This window comes from Phascolarctos cinereus, unplaced genomic scaffold, assembly GCF_003287225.1.
Source record: "Phascolarctos cinereus isolate Bilbo 61053 unplaced genomic scaffold, phaCin_HiC Scaffold_2;HRSCAF=192, whole genome shotgun sequence".
Lineage (NCBI taxonomy): Eukaryota > Metazoa > Chordata > Mammalia > Diprotodontia > Phascolarctidae > Phascolarctos > Phascolarctos cinereus.
Genome location: NW_027555625.1, coordinates 35,579,145 through 35,597,194, shown reverse-complemented (window position 1 = coordinate 35,597,194; position 18,050 = coordinate 35,579,145). Strand labels below are relative to the sequence as shown.

The window sequence follows — 18,050 nt, the reverse complement described above, 5'->3', positions numbered from 1 at the left end:
TACTATTGCTATTATTTTTATTATTCTGACCTCTAGTGTTCCAGCTCTAAATCCCATGATTTCTCATGATTCTAGTTTTTGGTCCCCCATGGGGTATCACAGTCTGGCCTCGTTCATCTCATCCACTAAGCCCACCCCCCACCAAAACTGGCGACCTACCTGTCAAAGACTACCGCAGAATAAGCCCGCTCGGCAAAGACAACATCAGCGGCCCAGAGCTCTTTGGTGGTCTTAAGGCCCCGGCCTTTGCCTTCTGAAGTGAACACTTCAACTTTCTCCATGCTTCCTATTGTCATTGCAGAAACCTCCCTGGCCCAGCACAGCAGATCTTAGCTGCTGTTATTTCAACACCTTTGGCATCCCAAAGACCAAGTCCATAAATGGTCTCGCCACCGCCCCTTCCCTGCACAGCCCTCCTTCCCACCCCTCACTCACCTCCTCCCCCTCTGCCTGCTGCACCACTGTCCACAGGGTACGGGGTAGGGTGGGCAAGGCAGAGGGGAGGAAAGGAGAGTATCCCCACCCTGACCCCAGCTGTCAGGACCAGTCAACGCTGAAAAAGCAAGGAGGGCTCAGGGACTAGCTCTATTCACCACTTGGATCTGAAAACATTTAGCATATGCTTTCCCAAGCTGTGTGTACATGTTTGGAAAGCCCAGACCTTAATTCATACTCCTGCTTTGCGAAGTGCTGGTTCACTGGGATATTTTTAGCAGCCAGATGCTTCTGTCTATCAGGAGGCAACAGCTGAAACAGTGGCCTGAGGAAAAGTGGTATTTGCTGGGGCCCTTTCTAATACCATGATCAGGAGAGATCAAGGGATTTGAGCTGGGGGGGAGAGGGACAGCAGCTGCTGACAAGGGCACCAAACCCTCCCCCACTGGGGATGTAGGAGCCGGTGGAGACAGAGCTAGAATGGAAGTCAGAGAACCTAGACCCACATCCCAGCCTTGTCCTCTAAGATCCATGTGACCTCAGTCAAATCACTTAACTTTCCCGAGAATATAAATGGTCTCATAATATCATAGCTCTAGAGCTGGAAGGGACCCCAAAGGGCATCTACTCCAGTCTACCAATGGGTCCTCTCATTTTACAAATAAGGAAACTGAGGACCAGGGAAATGAAATGACTTTGCCTGAGGTCACAGAGGCCGGATTTGAACACAGGTCCCTAGACTCCAGCTCTGGTGTTCTTCCCTTGGGTACAGCTTCCTCATCTGCAAAATGAAAGGGGCTGGAAAAGATGGCCTCCAAGGTCCTTGGCTGTATGCATATAATCCTCTGGGATCACTTTTCTGTGTGTGTGTGTGTGTGTGTGTGTGTGTGTGTGTGTGTGTGTGTAGCAGTCTTGACCTGTGACTTCATCAGTGTAGAAAACTCCTGATAGGAAAACTCCATCTGCCAATGTGGAAGGCAACTTAGAATCTTAGGCAGTTGCCTGGGTCACTGAAAACTTAAGTGATTGTCCGAGCCAGAATGTGTCAAAGTCGAAGCCAGTTAGGTCTTCCTAACTTTACAGGATCACAGATCATAAATCTAGAGCTAGAAGGGGCCTTTAGAGGACATCAAGCTTGATCCCCTAATTTTACAGATGAGGAAATTGAGGAACAGAAAAGTTAAGAGGCATTTCTTAGGTCATCCAACTAGCAAGAAGGAGAACTAGGACTCCAAATGTGGCACATTGTCCATTGTACCACACGGCTGATACTCCATCTGACACCCCATTATCTCCCCTCTTACAGAAGGGAAGGGATCTCTTTCTGAAATCAAAATGGAACACCCTTGCATTTCAGAAATTTACTTATTTTGCATTTTTAGTACTTAACTGTGGCATCTCAAAGACCTCATTGTCCTATCTAGAGCAAGGGTGACTTAAGGGACACATAGGATTATAGTAGGAGCATCTATTATAGCTGGAAAGGAGCTGGGAGGACATCATTGGAGTGCCGTGTTCAAGAAACAACAAAGAGGCCAGTATAGCCAGATTATAGAATGGGGGGGGGCAAGACTAGGAAGGGAGGAGGGGACCAGGTTGTGAAGGGCTGTGAATGACAACAGAGGATGTCATATTTGATCCTGGAGGTATAGGGAGTCATAGGAGTTTAATGATTAGGAGGGTGATGTGGACAGATATGGCAGCGGAGTGAAGGATGCACTGGAGTGCTATGGTAGGAACAATGGATCCTAAGCCCTCACTCCCACTTTTATGAGAGTTAGGTTCCTTTTGCCTTAAAAGGTATTAAAACCACCCTCAAGACTCAGATGATTTGGGAAACTAAAGACCAGAGGACCACCATGGGCAACTCAGAGGCAGGGGAATTTCATTCAGCTAAACTTGGGGTATTCTGAATGCCTATCCTTAGTGAATAAACAACCTTCTACTTGGCTAAGGAAAGCTCTTTGTTAACTACTGAATAACCCATAGCCTTGCTGCATTCCAGTATGGGACTTAAACCACCAGGAGATTAGCCTAAGCCAGGCCCAGCCCAGAACAAATGGAAAGAAACTTAAGGCAGGAAGCCAATTAGAAGGTTCTTGATCTGATGGCAGTGAAGCCTTGTACCTGACTCTTCAGGCTTGACAATCTAGAAAAATAAACATCCAACTGGTCACCCATTTATTATACAACTATTTTAAAGTCTGTCAATCCTTGTCAACCTAATGGGTTATTTACTTTACTATTTAGAATGTTTTGCCTGGATGGGGGAATAAAGTCTTGGGTGGATATGAGAAGGAAAGGTGCTGAACTGAATGTAAGGAGTTCCTCCCTGAGCCCTCCCTACATAGATGAAATCGTGTGTCTGCTTTTTAAAAAAAAAAAAATCAGTAAGCAATAGATAAAGTGGGACCTTGTGTTCACTCCACCTCTCAGACAAGGTGTGAAAATGTGTCCAAGGGTCTTGTTTGTTCCCTTCTCCTGTTTCCATCAAGGACATCCCTAGAACATATGTGAACTATTCTCACAATGATTTTGTAAGGATCAGAAAAAAAAAGACCAGCATGGGGTCCAGAGTAATTGATGTCTTTTTGAAAACCATACCATGGAGACAGTAATATCTAGGATTTTTTTTGTACTCTTCCCATCTTTGAGAGATCTTCTTAAAAAATCAATCCTTGAGAGCCTTTCCCATTGTAACATTCTGAGGACAGATTTTTTTCTATGTGCTTTTGCCTTCTTTATATTCTTAAATACCATTTCCACTTCCTCTTATAGCCTTTAGGGTACTTTTGTACTGGAATGTTCCAAATAAGTCCAAATAAGATGGTTCCCCTGCCAGTAACAGTAAATGGACAGCTATAAAAATGCTGACACATCCGTTCCATTTTGCATCTATCTGTTGTCTTCCAAAGATTCTTGGGTTGATGTGGTTGAGTTAGGTCTCATATCAAGCTTTCTATAGGTTTCACCCTCCACTACCTTCCATTCTTTTGTGATTTGGACTTAGGTCTCAGATTTCACAAGTATTTATTAAGTACCTACTAGCACCAGGCACGTTCAAAGGGATTCACAAATACTATCTCATTTTATCCTCAGAACAACCTTGAGGGGAAGGTGCTGTTATGATCTGTATTTTAGAATTGAGGAAACTGAGGCAAACAGAGATTAAGTAACTCGCCTAGGGTCATAAAGCTAATAAGTGTCTGAGGCAGGATTTGAACTCAGGTCTTCTTGATTCCAAGTCCAGGGCTCTATCCATTCTTCCACCTTGATACAACTGTGAAACAGTATTATTTACAAGCATATATCCATGGTTACAAAGAGCTTTGTACACAAGATCTCATTTGTCCCTCACTATGCCCTAAGAGACAGGTGGAACACCAGAGTTTAAGCCACTTGTTACAGTTACCCAGTGAATCAATGGCCAAGTCAGGCCTCAAGCCCAGCTCTTCTGACTTCCAATCTGGTTCTCTTTCTGTGACAGCCTCTCTGGGAGTATTCCTTTAAAAATACACTGGGGTCGAGTGAGGCCCCCACAAAGCAGGGACAGACTCTTCCTTCCAGTAAGTGGGCCTCGGATAAAAATAGCAATGCAATAGCAGGCTTCCCTCTCCATGACTGATAATGCCTGATAATGGCAGTCCGTGAGAGCCTGGAGACACTGCCTCAGCACCAGGCAGGAGCCTTTTGCTTGAAGTGTATACATCACTCAGCCTGGTGCCAGACAGACATACAGGGATTGTTTGCTAGGTCTCCTGGTCTTCATCTTTGTTTGAATGGCCCAGAACACACCTACCTTGGAATAATTAGTTTAAAAAGCACATGCCTTTTGAAGGATTTTTAGTCCTTTGGAGAATATAAAAGGGAGTGTTGGGGTTACATGTAGGTGTGTACGTAGTGTGCACATCCTCAGAAGGAAGATGGGCTGCTATCAGCCTTTGAAATATGGATGTACTAGATGGCTATGGGAGGACCACTGAACCACTGACCTTACAGCAATCCAAATGGTTTTATAACTGAGAACAAGATTAAATTAATAGTAACATGGGATCATAGATAAGAGGGAGGCATTCCTAACATTTTTCTGTCATGTCAAGTCAACCAAAAATTTAGCCAGCACCTAGTATGTGCCAGGCACTGTGATAAGTCCTGGGGTTATAAAGAAAGTCAAAAACCAGTGCTCGCTCTCTGGTGATGCCCATGGGTCCCTGCTAGGCAATACAAGTTTAAATGCATAAAATAAACTACACAGGTTACAAAGGAAACCAATTATATTGAAACAGTTATGAAACATGTTTAAATTCATAGACTTCCTGGGCTACAGCTCTAAGGGACCCCAGAGATCCCTGAGGCCCAGTCTCCTTATTTCTCAGCTAAGGAAGCTGAAGTACAGAGAGCTGGAGGGATTTGCCCCCACTTGCACAGGGAGGAGCCAAACATTTAGAGCTGGCAAGGACTTAGAGGCCATCTATTTCAACTCCTTCATCTTACAGATCAGGAAACTGAGGCCCAGGGAAAGAGATGGTAAGTAACTTGTTAAAGGTCATACATGCAAGTAGGATAAGTCCTCTGGAAGAAGAAGGCTGAGAGAGCTTCCCTCACTCCATGCTTCCAGATGCAGATTTAAACCCAGGGGTACCTAGGTGGTGCAGTGGATAGAGCTCTGGCCTTGGAGTCAGGAGGATCTGAGTTCAAATCCAGCCTCAGACATACAGCATTGACTGGCTGTGTGACCCTGATCAAGTCACTTAACCCCAATTGCCTCACCAAAAAAAAAAAGATTTAAACCCAACCTTTCATGTTTCCTCTTTCAACTATTTTCTGTTTTCAATAGTATTTTAAGTTTAATTTTTTTAGATAAAAATTTATTCTCCATTGTCTTACAGATATGTCTTAAACTGTGATCAAAATGCACTATGGGAGAAGGCCCAGCTCTGGGGCAGTTTTATATCACAGAATATGTAAGCTGGGACTGGCCCATTTGGTGTTCTAGAAACCATTCAGGGACAGGCCAAGCCAATACTGACGTGTTTGATGTTAGCAACAATCCAATAAATCATGTAATAAGCAAAGAACTTCAAAGGCTTATTTTTTTTTGGTTTTTTTTCTTATTTTATTAATTTATTTTGATTTATCAACAATCACTTCCATATGCTTTTGAGTTGAAAATTTTTCTCCCCCTGCCTCCCCACCTGCCTCCCCGCCACCCTCCCCAAGACAGTGCACAATCTGATATAGCCTTTACATTTACATTCCTATTAAACATATTTTCACATTACTGAAGTTGTAAGTAAAAATTAAAACCAATAGGAGGAACCATCAGAAAGTTGAAACAAAACTCAACAAAAGGTAAAAATAAGTGATAGCAATTCGACTTCCATAGTTCTTTCTTTGGATGTGGACAGCATTTTCCATCACGAGGCCTCTGGAGATGTCTTAGATCTTCATAATGCTGAGAAGGGTTCAGTTTAACAATATTAGTCACTGTATAACATGGCTGTTATTGTGTACAAAGTCCTCTTGGTTCTGCTCACTTCACTCAGCATCAGACCATATAAGTCTTTCCAGGTTTTTCTGAAGTCAGCCTGTTCATCATTTCTTATAGCACAATAGTATTCCATTACATTCATATACCACAACTTGCTCAGCTATTCCCCAATTGATGGGTATCCTCTCCATTTCCAATTCTTTGCCACCACAAAAAGAGCTGCTATGAATATTTTTGTACATGTGGGTCCTTTTCCCATTTGTTTGATCTCTTTGGGATATAGCCCTAGGAGTGCTATTGCTAGATCAAAGGGTATGCACATTTTTGTAGCCCTTTGGGCATAGTTCCAAATTGTTCTCCAAAATGGTTGGATCATTTCACAACTCCACCAACAATGTATTAGTGTTCCAATTTTCCCACATCTTCTCTAACATTTATCATTTTCCTGTTTTGTCATGTTGGCCAATCTGATAGGTGTGATGTGGTACCTCAGAGTTGTTTTGATTTGCATTTCTCTAATCAATAATGATTTAGAGCATTTTTTCATATGCCTTTAGATGGCTTTAATTTCTTCATCTGAGAACTGTCTGTTCATATCCTTTGACCATTTATCAATTGGGGAATGGCTTGTGTTCTTATAAATCTGTCTTAATTCTCTATATATTTTAGAAATGAGGCCTTTATCAGAGAGACTGGTTGTAAAAATTCTTTCCCAATTTTCTACCTTTCCTTCTAATCTTAGTTGCATTGGCTTTGCTTGTGCAAAAACTTTTCAATTTAATGTAATCAAAATTATCCATTTTGCTTTTCATAATGTTCTCTATCTTCTGTTTGGTCATGGACTCTTCTGTTCTCTATAGATCTGATAGGTAAACTATTCCTTGTTCTCCCAGTTTACTTATGGTATCAGCCTTTATATCTAAGTCCAAAGGCTTATTTTTTATAAATAAATGACCCAAGAGTTTATTTGTCTAAAATTTCAGTTCTCAAACCTCTGGAGCTAGATTCCTCAGTAATCTTTATGCAGAGAAATGGGGAGGGGAGAGAGATGAGAGAAAAGAAGGAGGGAGGACCTCACCTGGGAGGAATGGAAGGGAGGACAAGTCAGTGGAAGGAAACCTCCTACTCCAAACCAGCCCCAATAGGTGGAAGTAGGTACGATCTGTGAGGACTGGGTTTCTCTCCTCACTTCCCAAGAGAGAGTTCTGACAGTAAGCCACCACCGAGATACCTAATGGTTACAAGGGTTAGAAATCAATGCCAGGGCTTCATCTTCTACCACTCCAACTCCTACCTCCATAAAGGCAGTAGCTTAGAAGAATTAGCAGCAGATAAGTCCTATCTCCACTGATCTGATGATCTGAATCTGCCTGCTTGATTCTTAGTTAAGGTGCTGTGTTCCACAGGCAAGGCACTCAAAACCTTGTGAATTAAGGATTTGCTCATCCAAAGGACCACCCTTCTTTGACCAGAAGTGTTTTTTCCTTCATTTGGTTTTTTAATTTATTAATTTTTTAAGATGCCCTGAAGGCTATTTATGGACCAAAGAAATGCTACATCTCAACTACTCAGTGCTGATGAAGCTACACAGATCAGTGATAAGGGCATGATTCTGGAAAGACGGGCTGTACACTTGCAAAGTTTTCTCAACAGACCATCATCAACTAATGTTGAAGCCACTGACCTTATACTCAGGTGGAAGTCAATCCTTTTCTAGTCAAACTCCAATGGAAGAAGAGGTTTTGAATGCCATTAGAATCCTCTCATGCGTCAAAACACATGGTGCTGATTCTATTCCAGCTAAGATTTACGGGGGCAGGGGTCCATCGCTCAAACACAAGCTGATGGAAATCTTCCGGGTTATATGGCAAGAAGAGATTATCTTCCAGGAGATCAAGGGTGCCTCCACTATCCATCTATATTAAAGGAAAAGGAAATAGATTGTCCTGTGACAATGGAGGGGGGGGTCCTCTCTCTTAGTCACTGCTGGCAAGATTCTTGCCAGAGTCCTCCTTAATGGGTTGATCCCTCCCTGGAAGATGGTCATCTACCTGAGAGCCAATGCAGCTTCATTAATGGCCAAGGAATGGTCAACATGGTGTCTGCTGCCTGACAACTGCAGGTGAAATGTGAGAAGCAGAATGGAGGCTTTATGTACCTCCTCTTTAGGTCTGAGTCCAAGTGTTCCAGGACAAAAGGGACCCTTTGAAGGCGGTCCTTCGAATTCATCTGTGAGCAGGAGAGAACCACAGAGTTGTTGTGATCCAAGAACTCAAGAGCAGACTGAGTCCAATCAGTTCTTGTCTGAGAAACCAGCTCTGAGATGCTCCCTGTGTCTCCCCTTCACACGTGATGCCCGTGAGACCCTCAGGCCACTTCTAAACTTTGTGGCAAGTCAGCATTCAAGCACTGCGTGTTGGTGGCTCTCTTGTCTGCCTGGGCCCACTGAAGTAGCCTGGCATCTTGCCTCAGACTCGAAAGGTCCCAGGTCTCATGTCAGGATTCATGGCTTGTGTACTGAACTCCAGAACGGAAAGTCAACGCTCCTCCAAGCAGGTGTTGGACCACATGACTTCTAAGGCCCCTCCCAACTCTGAGATGCTATGATTTCCTTCTTTGGACCCAGTAGGCTCTGCCACAAACACCAAAACCCATCATTTTACAATGTTCTCCCTTACTCACTGGTCTCAGTCTTCCCCCGAGAACACCACAGAAGCTCTGCTCCTTCTCAACTACCCCAGAAAACTATAAGCTCCTTGAGGTCACACTCATTCTTTTCTTTCTTTGCCTAGTTCCCAGTATGACACTTTGCATGTAGTGATCACTTAACAAGTGCTTTTCAGGTTGGATTGGATTGTGTAGGGGTTATAATTTCCCAATCTACAAGAAAAACCACTGGGGCAGAGCTCTAAGTCAATGGCACTTTATTAAAGGGTCCATGAGCCCCTCTAATGAAGTGGACCCCAGGCCTTCCTTATGGTCTGAGATACCCGCTTCTTCCAGGTCCTTATTTTTTATAAGGCATAATACCAGATTTGATACTCAAACACTCCAGAAAGGCTACACAAAACGCAGGATCCCATTAGTTGACAGACCTTGCTTCATGTCAGTGGGGCAGGGGAGGGGAGTATCTTCGGTAAGGCAAAGCATGGGGTATCTCCACTGACTAAGTGGTCTTAAGATGGTCACTAGCTCATATTGAACAACAGAGAGGGGTCCAGAGGTACTAAAATAAGTTGGGGAACTTTCCATACAATTGAGTTACCTCCACCATGCTGGGCTTAGTCACCATAATAAGGAAAAACAAGGAGGGGGAGCCTCTAGTTAGCGTCCTATGAATAAGCAAGTAAACTTACAATCTGCAGTTCACAGATCTTGAGCCTAATGTGCAGAACTTATCATCACTACCCCCATGGAATCATGTCAAACTGATGAACACTGATTGGAATAGAGTAGGGTTCCAAAGGAATCATTTCTTACAGATGGACCCCATACTGAAGCATCTCTACCTCATATCATTAAGTCAGTCAGTAAGTATTTATTATTGTTCTTCAGTCATTTCTGAATGACATGTCTGACTCTCTGTGACCCCATTGGGTGTTTTCTTGGCAGAGATACGGGAGTGGTTGGCTTGCCATTTCCTTGTCCAGCTCATTTTACAGATGAGGGAACTGAGGTAAATAGGGTTAAGTGACTTGCCCCGGGTCACACAGCTAGGAAGTGTCTGAGGCCATATTTGAAGTCAGGAAGATGTCTTCTTGACGCCAGGCACAAGGTGCTCTATCCACTGCACCACCCAGGTGCCCTAGTCATGTTGGACATCCCCCAAAAAAAACTAGGGTTAGGGGAAGGGAGGAGGCAAAGCACATAGTTTTCTCCACTATTACCTTATGATAGTTGAATGATAACTTTAGAGAAGGTGGAGGGCAGTGTAGACTTGGGACATTAGAAATGCATGTGCACAGAAAAACTTTATTTTCTATATAGAAGTGAGAAAAAGGTAATAAAGATCCAAATTATTAGCAAGGAGGCAACATGAAGTAATGGATAGAATCAGAAAGACCTGGGCTCAGTGTGACCATGGGTAAATTATCTCCACTTCCAGGGCCCTAGGCTTTCACTAAGTCTATCTAAGTTACAGATAAGTTGCTGACCTGTATCAGTGAAGGGAGTTCACACACTGGAACACCCTCTCAGGTCTGGACCCTCTTGCCCCTCAAATAAAACAAAACAGTCTACTCAATTTAAATCCTAATCATTACTATTGGGCAGCTACAGGGGACAGTTCCTTTAAATAAAGAACAGGGAATAGAACCTTAATTAGGATGTCATTTCCACTTCTTAATACTCACCTTCTTGTACCTCTATCCAAACATCGTCCATCAGCAACATATGAGAAGGAAGAAAGAGTGTCCCAGGGTCTCCTCCTCTTCAGAGGGCATTTTCCCTTGTTATAAATCACAACCTCCACAATAAGAAAAAGGGTATAATCCTCCACAGACACACTGCGCTGGGTGTGAAGGACGCAGTGAAGCCCAAGGCACCGTTCTTATTCCCGAGCTTACAGTCTAATTGGGAAGAGAAACTGTAGATGGAAGAAAGCTAGGTGTCCAGCCCATCAGCACGTGAGGGCCATAGGATGGTAGAAGGGCACAGCAGCTGGGAGGGGCGTTCAGATGGAGCCTCGTAGAGGACGTTTGATTTCAGAACAACAGCCAGCATGTAGATAGCGCTTTAAGGTTTGCCAAGTGATATACAAATACTTTATTCTCACAGCAACCCTGGGAGGGAGGTGTCATGATTATCCCCATTTTACAGATGAGAAGACTGAGGCAGACAGAGGTGAAGTGACGTGCCCGGGGTCAGCTAGCTAGGCTAGGATCTGCACTCAGGGCTTCCTGACCCAGGCCAGGGTTCTATGCCACATGGCACTCCCTATCTGCCTCATTAAAATTGTCTCCCTCTGACCTCCAGAATCAAAGACAAAGTTCTCAGGCATAGAAAGGCCTTCCCACCCTGGCCCCTTCCTCCCATCAGCCTTTCCACACATTGCTCCCCTCCACATGCTCACCGTCCAGCCACCTTGGCCACCTTGCTGTTCCACGCACCTGTTACTTCTCCCCCCTCCACGTCCTTGCACCTCAAATCTGGAGTGCCCCCTCCTCATCTCCCTGGCTTCCTTCATGACTCATTTCCAGTCCCCATCTTCAGCAGCAACTTCCATCCAGGCTGTAGGCATCTTGGATGTGCCCAGTTCATTAAAGTAAGAGCTTCTCGAGGGCAGGTGCTGGATTTGCCTTTCTTTGTATTCTCAGAATTCAGTACAGTGCCTAGCGGTATAAGCCCTTAATCAGTACTGGACAGATTGAGTCAACCAGGAGGAGTAAAGGCCTTGAATGCCCAAGTAAGGCATTTAGGCTTTACCTGTGAACTGTAGGCAGCCTGTTTTCTCACCTCATGAGAGGTCTGTGAACCCCAAATAGCTACAAATCACATTTTACAGGTGAGAAGGCCGAAGCCCAGAGGTAACTGACTCATCCACAGTTGCACAGAGAGTAAGTGGCAAAGCCAGGCTGCAAACCCAGCATGATTTCTCCGACCCCCCCCCCCGGAAGTGTTTATAGTATGTTACAGAAGACTTGAGTGATTTCTATCTCAGGCTTGGGCGGGCAGATTCTCACAAGATAGATTCTAGCTACCAGAGCTCAGACTAGGAATGCAGATCCTTAGGCCAAGGAAGAGGGACCCAAAGAAGGAGGAAATTTGTCTTTGGTGTCCTCCCCCACCCCCATCCTGTTCATTTCAGCTAAGCAAGCTGTTAGCTGACAAATAAGTCTTACCAGATAAGGACTTAAGTTATTATCCCTTTCAAGGTGGAGTCTACAGTGCCGGGCTGGGGCTGCTCTCTCTCCCCAGCAAAGCCCTGGCTCCTTGGCTTTCCCTCCCACCTCTCAGACCTTCAAAGGGCTGCCTACAGCTATTCCTCAGAGGCGTACCAGGAGGATGCCAGAGCTGCTCATTTACTGGTTCAGCCTCACAACCCTGAGACAGGAATTGAAGATCATTCATTCTCCCCTTTGGAAAGGTGAGGAGACTGAGACTGGGGAAGAAAATCTGTTCTAATTTAGTGACTTCCAACCTTTCTGAATTTGAAGAACAATTCTGTGTGGCATCTTTACTGGTATGGAATAAATCAGAAGCACAACGCTCAGTTAGCATGTGGAAGAACAGATCCTCGCCAAAAGCTTGGGAACCTTTGCTCTGAGTTGTCAAGTTACAGAGGAAAGACGAGAAGATGCAAGCAGCCTTGGCCTCCCATCTCACCGCCTCCTGTAGTCAAAGCGCACAGGGCCTAACTTCCTGCACTTACCTGCTCCTGCCTGAATGTTTTCCACGGCTTCCCATTCCTCTTGGGCTCTGAGCACCTCCACACTGTCACCTGCAGCTGAGAGAAAAGGAGACCTACCAATATTGGAAGAAGCCTGAAATGTAACATCTAAATTACTGAGTAAGTCAACACTATCGCTGTATTTTAAAAGGAGGAAGGGTTCTTGGGGGGCTGCAAGGACTTCTTTAATTCACGCCCTCCCACTGCATCCAGGGCCATGTCTAGTCATACGGATCTAAATCTGGCCACTGGACCCAGATGGCTCTGGAAGAGAGAGTGAGGTTGGTGCTGGGCACAGCCCTCTCTCACTTAAATCCAATTCACTTGCAAGGCTTGGCATCACGTTCCTGATGCCCTGGTCTTCTTTGAGAATGAAGGACAAACAAGAACAACAATAATTTATACCACTAGTTTGGGGTCCAATTTGCTGAGCTGACTCTCCCTATCACTGAATTAGACAGGAATTTGCTCTGCCTTTTCCCCAGCCATGTCTATGAAGGTAGCCCCCGAAAAGCCAAGACCTAGCTCAATGCTGAAAAGAATTTTCTCCTCACAACAATGGTCTGAGGCAGGCTAAAACAATTACTGCCCTTCTGCATCCAGACGAGAGGATTGCACAATAACTGACTTTTTTTTTAAAGGATGTATTTTCCGTTGTCAGTGAATAACTATGATGACAGGAACCTTTGGTCCCCTGCTCCTCAAAGTCAGGAGATACAAACATTCCCGCCTAGTTCCTGAGGTGTGCAGTCCTTCTCCACTGTTGCCTGAGACACTAGAGGGCAGGAATAGCCCCAATCCTGACCCACTGAGAAAAGCAAAGAGAAATGTCAGAGGTCACAGCCCGTTAGCTCTGGCACAGTAGAGAGCAGCAGGGAATATGGTGGGACATTTCTAAACATTCAATCCCTAGGAAGTCCAATCGCCAGTTCAGGGCGTAGTTTTTGTGTAGCTGACACTGATGTAGCTAATGCTATGACGTGTGTAGGTGAAACAGCTAAAGGAAAATGCTTCAAGGAAAGTAGAGAGAGGCAGGAATAAATGCTGAGGCCAAGGCTGAAAGGAACTGAGCCCCCTCCCAATTTTCATGAGTGGTCACTCGAGTAGCAAGTTAGAACCAAAATGAGAGCCCAAAGACACACTTCTTCTCTGGAAGGAGAAGAGGTGGGAAAGAAGCAAGAGGAGCTAGGAAAGGCATTTGTGGCATTGGAATTGTCAGGAAGGCTGGTGGCTCATGTGCAAAGACCCTAAGGGCTGGATTCAAACACAGAGAAAGGGGAACTGAGCTGAAGTAGGATCACAGATGTCAAACTGGAAAGGACCTCAGGCATTCCAGCACAACCACCTCATTTCTCTGATGAGGAGATTGAGGTTCAGGAAGGTTCTGTGATTTGCCCAAGATCACACAGGTAGGATGTCTAAGATGCAGGATTCGAACCCAGGTCCTCTGACTCTATTCCCCTGCAAGATATTGCCTTCCCTGAGCAGCAGCTCTGAGAAGGAAGAGTAGAAGGTATCTCTTCTATCTTTTTGCGTTCTTTTTTGTATATTCAAATGTTTATGGTTGTTGATGATTGTTAAGTTCCTAATTAAAAAAAATAAAGATCTGGGGAAGTGATGAAGTCAAAAAGATGATGTCTCTGAGAGAGGGACCTGGATTTTAGGTCACAACTGAAAATACAGAAATGACGGCCTCTGGGCCAAGAGCAACTGCACCTCAGCAAAGGTTGGTAGGGATGGATTTACTTGGAGTCTTGTACCTCTGGTCAAGAGGGTTTGAGAGAGAAAAGGAGGGGAAGGGATACACTGGGTACAAGTGTGTACTGTGCAGCACACAGCAAGGCTCTTAACTGGCCCAGAAGGGACTGGACAGGGATTTTCAGGAGGTCTGTGACTTATGATGAGAAAAAAAATCACAACCTTGTTTTCCACTAACCTCTGACTGAAACAGCATTTCCTTCCCTTCAATGGTGAATTTTCAAAAGCCCATGTTATCCAGAGAAGCCCATGACATAAAAAAGGCCAAGAGCCCTCGCCACAGAGGATGGCTAAATCAAGGAGAAAGAAGCCCCTGAGACATCCACAAGTCCACAGGAGACACTCCAAGGAAGGAGCCCCTGGTGAAGGCCACGGCCTCAGTGGACCCCCTCTAGAATGGAGCAGAGCTGGTGGACAAGAGAAGTGCACGGAAGCAGGCTAAGAGGGAAATCAGAGCTCACAGGCATACGTGCAGCATGGTGGGTCAAGCCCTGCTATATGAGCACACCCACAGAAGGAAGGGTTAGTCTTTGTAAAAGAATACAGAGGTAACTGGGTTGGAAGTAACTGGGTCAGAGGTAAATGGGTATCAGAGTACAGACTGTTGGAACAGGAGGGCACACTGTCTCAAGACCTCACCCATTCAGGGGCCCTGGGGGTGGGGGAGCATGGTAGGCACCAGAGAAGCAGAACTATGGTTAGAAGACACACACCCTCAGACAGAGGAAGCAAAGAGAAAAGCAGGCTGGGAAACAGTTAAAACCTGGCAGAGGCATGTTATGGATGGAGAAGGTCTTCAACTGTCCAGGTATCTGAGGGCGCTCCCTCTCTGCCAAAAGTGAAGTGCTTACTAATTCCTGAACAACCTTAATGGTAATTTCATCCTTCAAAAGGTAAAGGAACTAATGAAGGTAAACCCTGAGTCTCCCTGCCATTCAAAGGAGAACATGGCTGCTGGATGGAAATGAGGGCTCTGGAAGGAAAGGGGAGGAAAAGGAAGCAGACAAGTCTGATGTACAGCAAAAGGCTTTATGGGGTTCAGAGAAAGGACAGGTAGGGTCTCATGGACTAAAATTCTACAGGGAAAGTCAGGAATAGCTCAAGAATGAGATCTTAGAGAAACAATGCCCAAGGGACAGTCTTGCCAAAATGCATGTGGAATTTACCAACCAACTTAGATTTTAAGAATCTAAATTGGTGCTGAGTGGACCTATTTGGTAAATTTAAAAATCACCTAACACTCAAAAATTCTGCTGGCCCCAGACCAGGCTTCCTACTCTATTCAACTATCCACCAGGACAAGAGGGCCTACCCACGGTGAGCACACTGCCATCAGCTTTGCTGCCACATGTCTCCTTCTCCTGAACTCCCCTCACCCCTAGATTTCCCAAGGCTTGTTCTGGAAACACTAATAAAATCAATGCTACCATCGTGACTGGAATGGAGGTGATATTCCACTACTCCAGTTACAATCTCCCTAACTGCTGAAAACAAAAGTCCCTTCCTTAGCCACCACTCTCCTACGTGTAGTATATTCTCCCATTAGAATGTAAGTTTTCTGAGAGGGACCATCCCGTTTCTGTCCTTTGTTAAGTCCCCAGACCCTTGAACGGGGCCTACCACCTAGAAGGCAACATCTATTAAATGCTTGTTAATTAAGAAGCCACGTACAGAAGTTGGAAACAAGGGCAGATATCAAAGGATGGATACACAAACATGGCATGGTCCCACAGAAGCCCTGGGTTACTCTAGCTCAGAATAAGCTGAGACTGGTGAAGAAAGTAAAGGACAATGGAAAGGTGGTTTTAAAAAAATATACTGAGAACTAAAGGTGGGTCAAAGCAGCAGAAGGATCAGAGAGGACAACAGAGAGAAGGCAATGACTGAATTTTTATTTTGCTTTTGGCCAGAATGCCCTCTGGACTGAGAGGGACAGGACAAACACTGCTAACAGAGAAGTGATTCCCAAACTCAATGAGAAAGTCAAAGAGCTCCTGGGCCCCCTTGACAAATTCAAGCAGAACTATATCCTTGGGGGCTGAAAAAACGAGCACGTGTGACTGCTCAGCCACTATCAGGCATCTCTGGAAGGCCACAGGGCAATCATGTAAAGAAAAACACCACCAAGAGACTTAGGAAGTCAGCAAGAGGGAATGGAAATCTTGCTTCCAGAGGACTGATAAGACACACTTACAGAGACATTGTACAAGAGACCCGGAGGGCTGCAAACGCTGCCTCGGGCTGGGGGGGGGATTCTCTCTGCCACAAAGGAGGGCTCTAGGGTGGAGATAGGGTTACTGGAAAATGATAATGATGTTGGGGAAAAAAGGAAGCAAAAATACTAAAAACATTTTTAAAAAGAAAGACTGTGGAGGAAAGAAAATAGGAATAGAGAAGGTAAACATCCCAAAATTTTTTAAAAGACAGAATAAGTCTGCCAACTACAGGCCAGTGAGCTAGTAGCTAGGAGTCAGGATCTGAATAGAGGCCAGCTCACTTTAAGGTCACTGCTCTTTCCCCTAACCCACAGTTACCCCAGGGTTGAATACAGGCCAGCTCACTTTAAAGACACTGCTCTTTCCCCTAACCCACAGTTACCTCAGAGTTGAACACAGGCCAGCTCTCTTTAAAGACACTGTTCTTTCCCCTAACCCACAGTTACCCCAGGGTTGCTAATTTAGGGCGTGGATCTACCTTAATGACAATGTCAGAAGGTTATTATCTATAAGGTGGGGACTTTGCTTCCCTATCAAAAGTTCCAGAGTCAACAATAGAGCAGAGATGGTAAATGTTAATGATTAAAGTATATTCTTCCCAAAGTGCCCCTTGATTTTTGGGACAGAAGTCCAATTCCTGAGGGGTGAAGTGAGACTGAAATAAGGCTAATGGAACTTGAAAGCCTGCATAATCAAAAGTAATGATGTGGCAATATGGAGAGCTAGGAGACATACATACATACATATATATATATATATATAAATGCTTGCTGAATGACTGATCTGTGGGCACTTCTGAAGGTCAAAACTAGAGAGATACACACAGGTACACACCTGATGGCTGGAAGGAAGCTGTCTTGCTCACCAATTTGTAGAGAGGACTCAACAGAAGTCCTCATAACCCAAAGGAAATAAAGAGAGAAATCGGTTGACTAGGCACATGTCCACCTCCCAGACATGATCCCTAATTTAAATGATTTAAAAGTTGAATGCTTATAAGTGTCCCAATGCATCTTGACTCCAATGTGCCTTAAAATGGATTCCCTTCTCAGGAGGCAACTTGAAAAAAGGGGAAGAGAAAACTACTGACCTGCCTCACATTCTACTCCTTCATTTTACAAATAGGGAAACAGAAGCCCGGAGGTCACAAACATGGCGAGTAGCAGAGCTGAGCCTTGAAAAGGGGCCCTCAGTTCAGGGCTCTCTTCCATGTCCCACAGACTTCCCTCCAAACAAGCCTCCTTCAAGGTCTGATGCTACCAGGACCAACCATACCCCTCCAGACACTTGGAACTCCTAGAAATATTTACAGTCTGTACTACACAACCAGCAATTGGTTACACGTTATCTTGCTTCCCCAACTGGACTTTTCAGAGAATCACAGGCTCTCTCAGATTTGGAAAACACCTCAGAGATCATCTAATCCAAACCATACCTGAGAAGTAGTTCCCTATGTAACACACCTAACAGGTGGCAGCCTCCATCCAATGAGGACCATTTTCTCACCCAGCACAGCCTACACATCCCAATCATTCTGAATGCGCTGAGAGTCATCATCCAAACCCCACTGCCCATCCCCCATCACCTGATTCCTCATTCCCATCTCCTTCAACCCTCACTGAAAAATTCCAATCAAATACCACCCACCTTGCACTGTGCCCTCTGGAATGCCTGCTCTATAAGCAATAAACTTCCCTTCACCCTAAATCTGTTCCTCTCCCACTGCTTCCATCTGGCTGTCACTGAAACCTGGCTTTCCCTA

General features: G+C 44.8%; 1 protein-coding gene across 2 annotated transcripts in view; it reads right to left on the bottom strand.

The window, feature by feature from the left end:
- The window catches only part of SMYD1 (SET and MYND domain containing 1), a 37,487-nt gene extending 37,105 nt beyond the window's left edge, over window positions 1-382 (bottom strand). Inside the window, exon 1 of one of the 2 annotated variants that reach the window (XM_020969513.2) lies at window positions 160-382. In XM_020969513.2, coding sequence (XP_020825172.1) covers window positions 160-296 — 137 coding nt within the window. In that variant the 5' untranslated portion in view covers window positions 297-382. The remainder of the gene's footprint in view (window positions 1-159) is intronic. The other variant, XM_020969512.2, reaches the window with a different exon arrangement.
- Window positions 383-18,050: the final 17,668 nt, after the last annotated feature.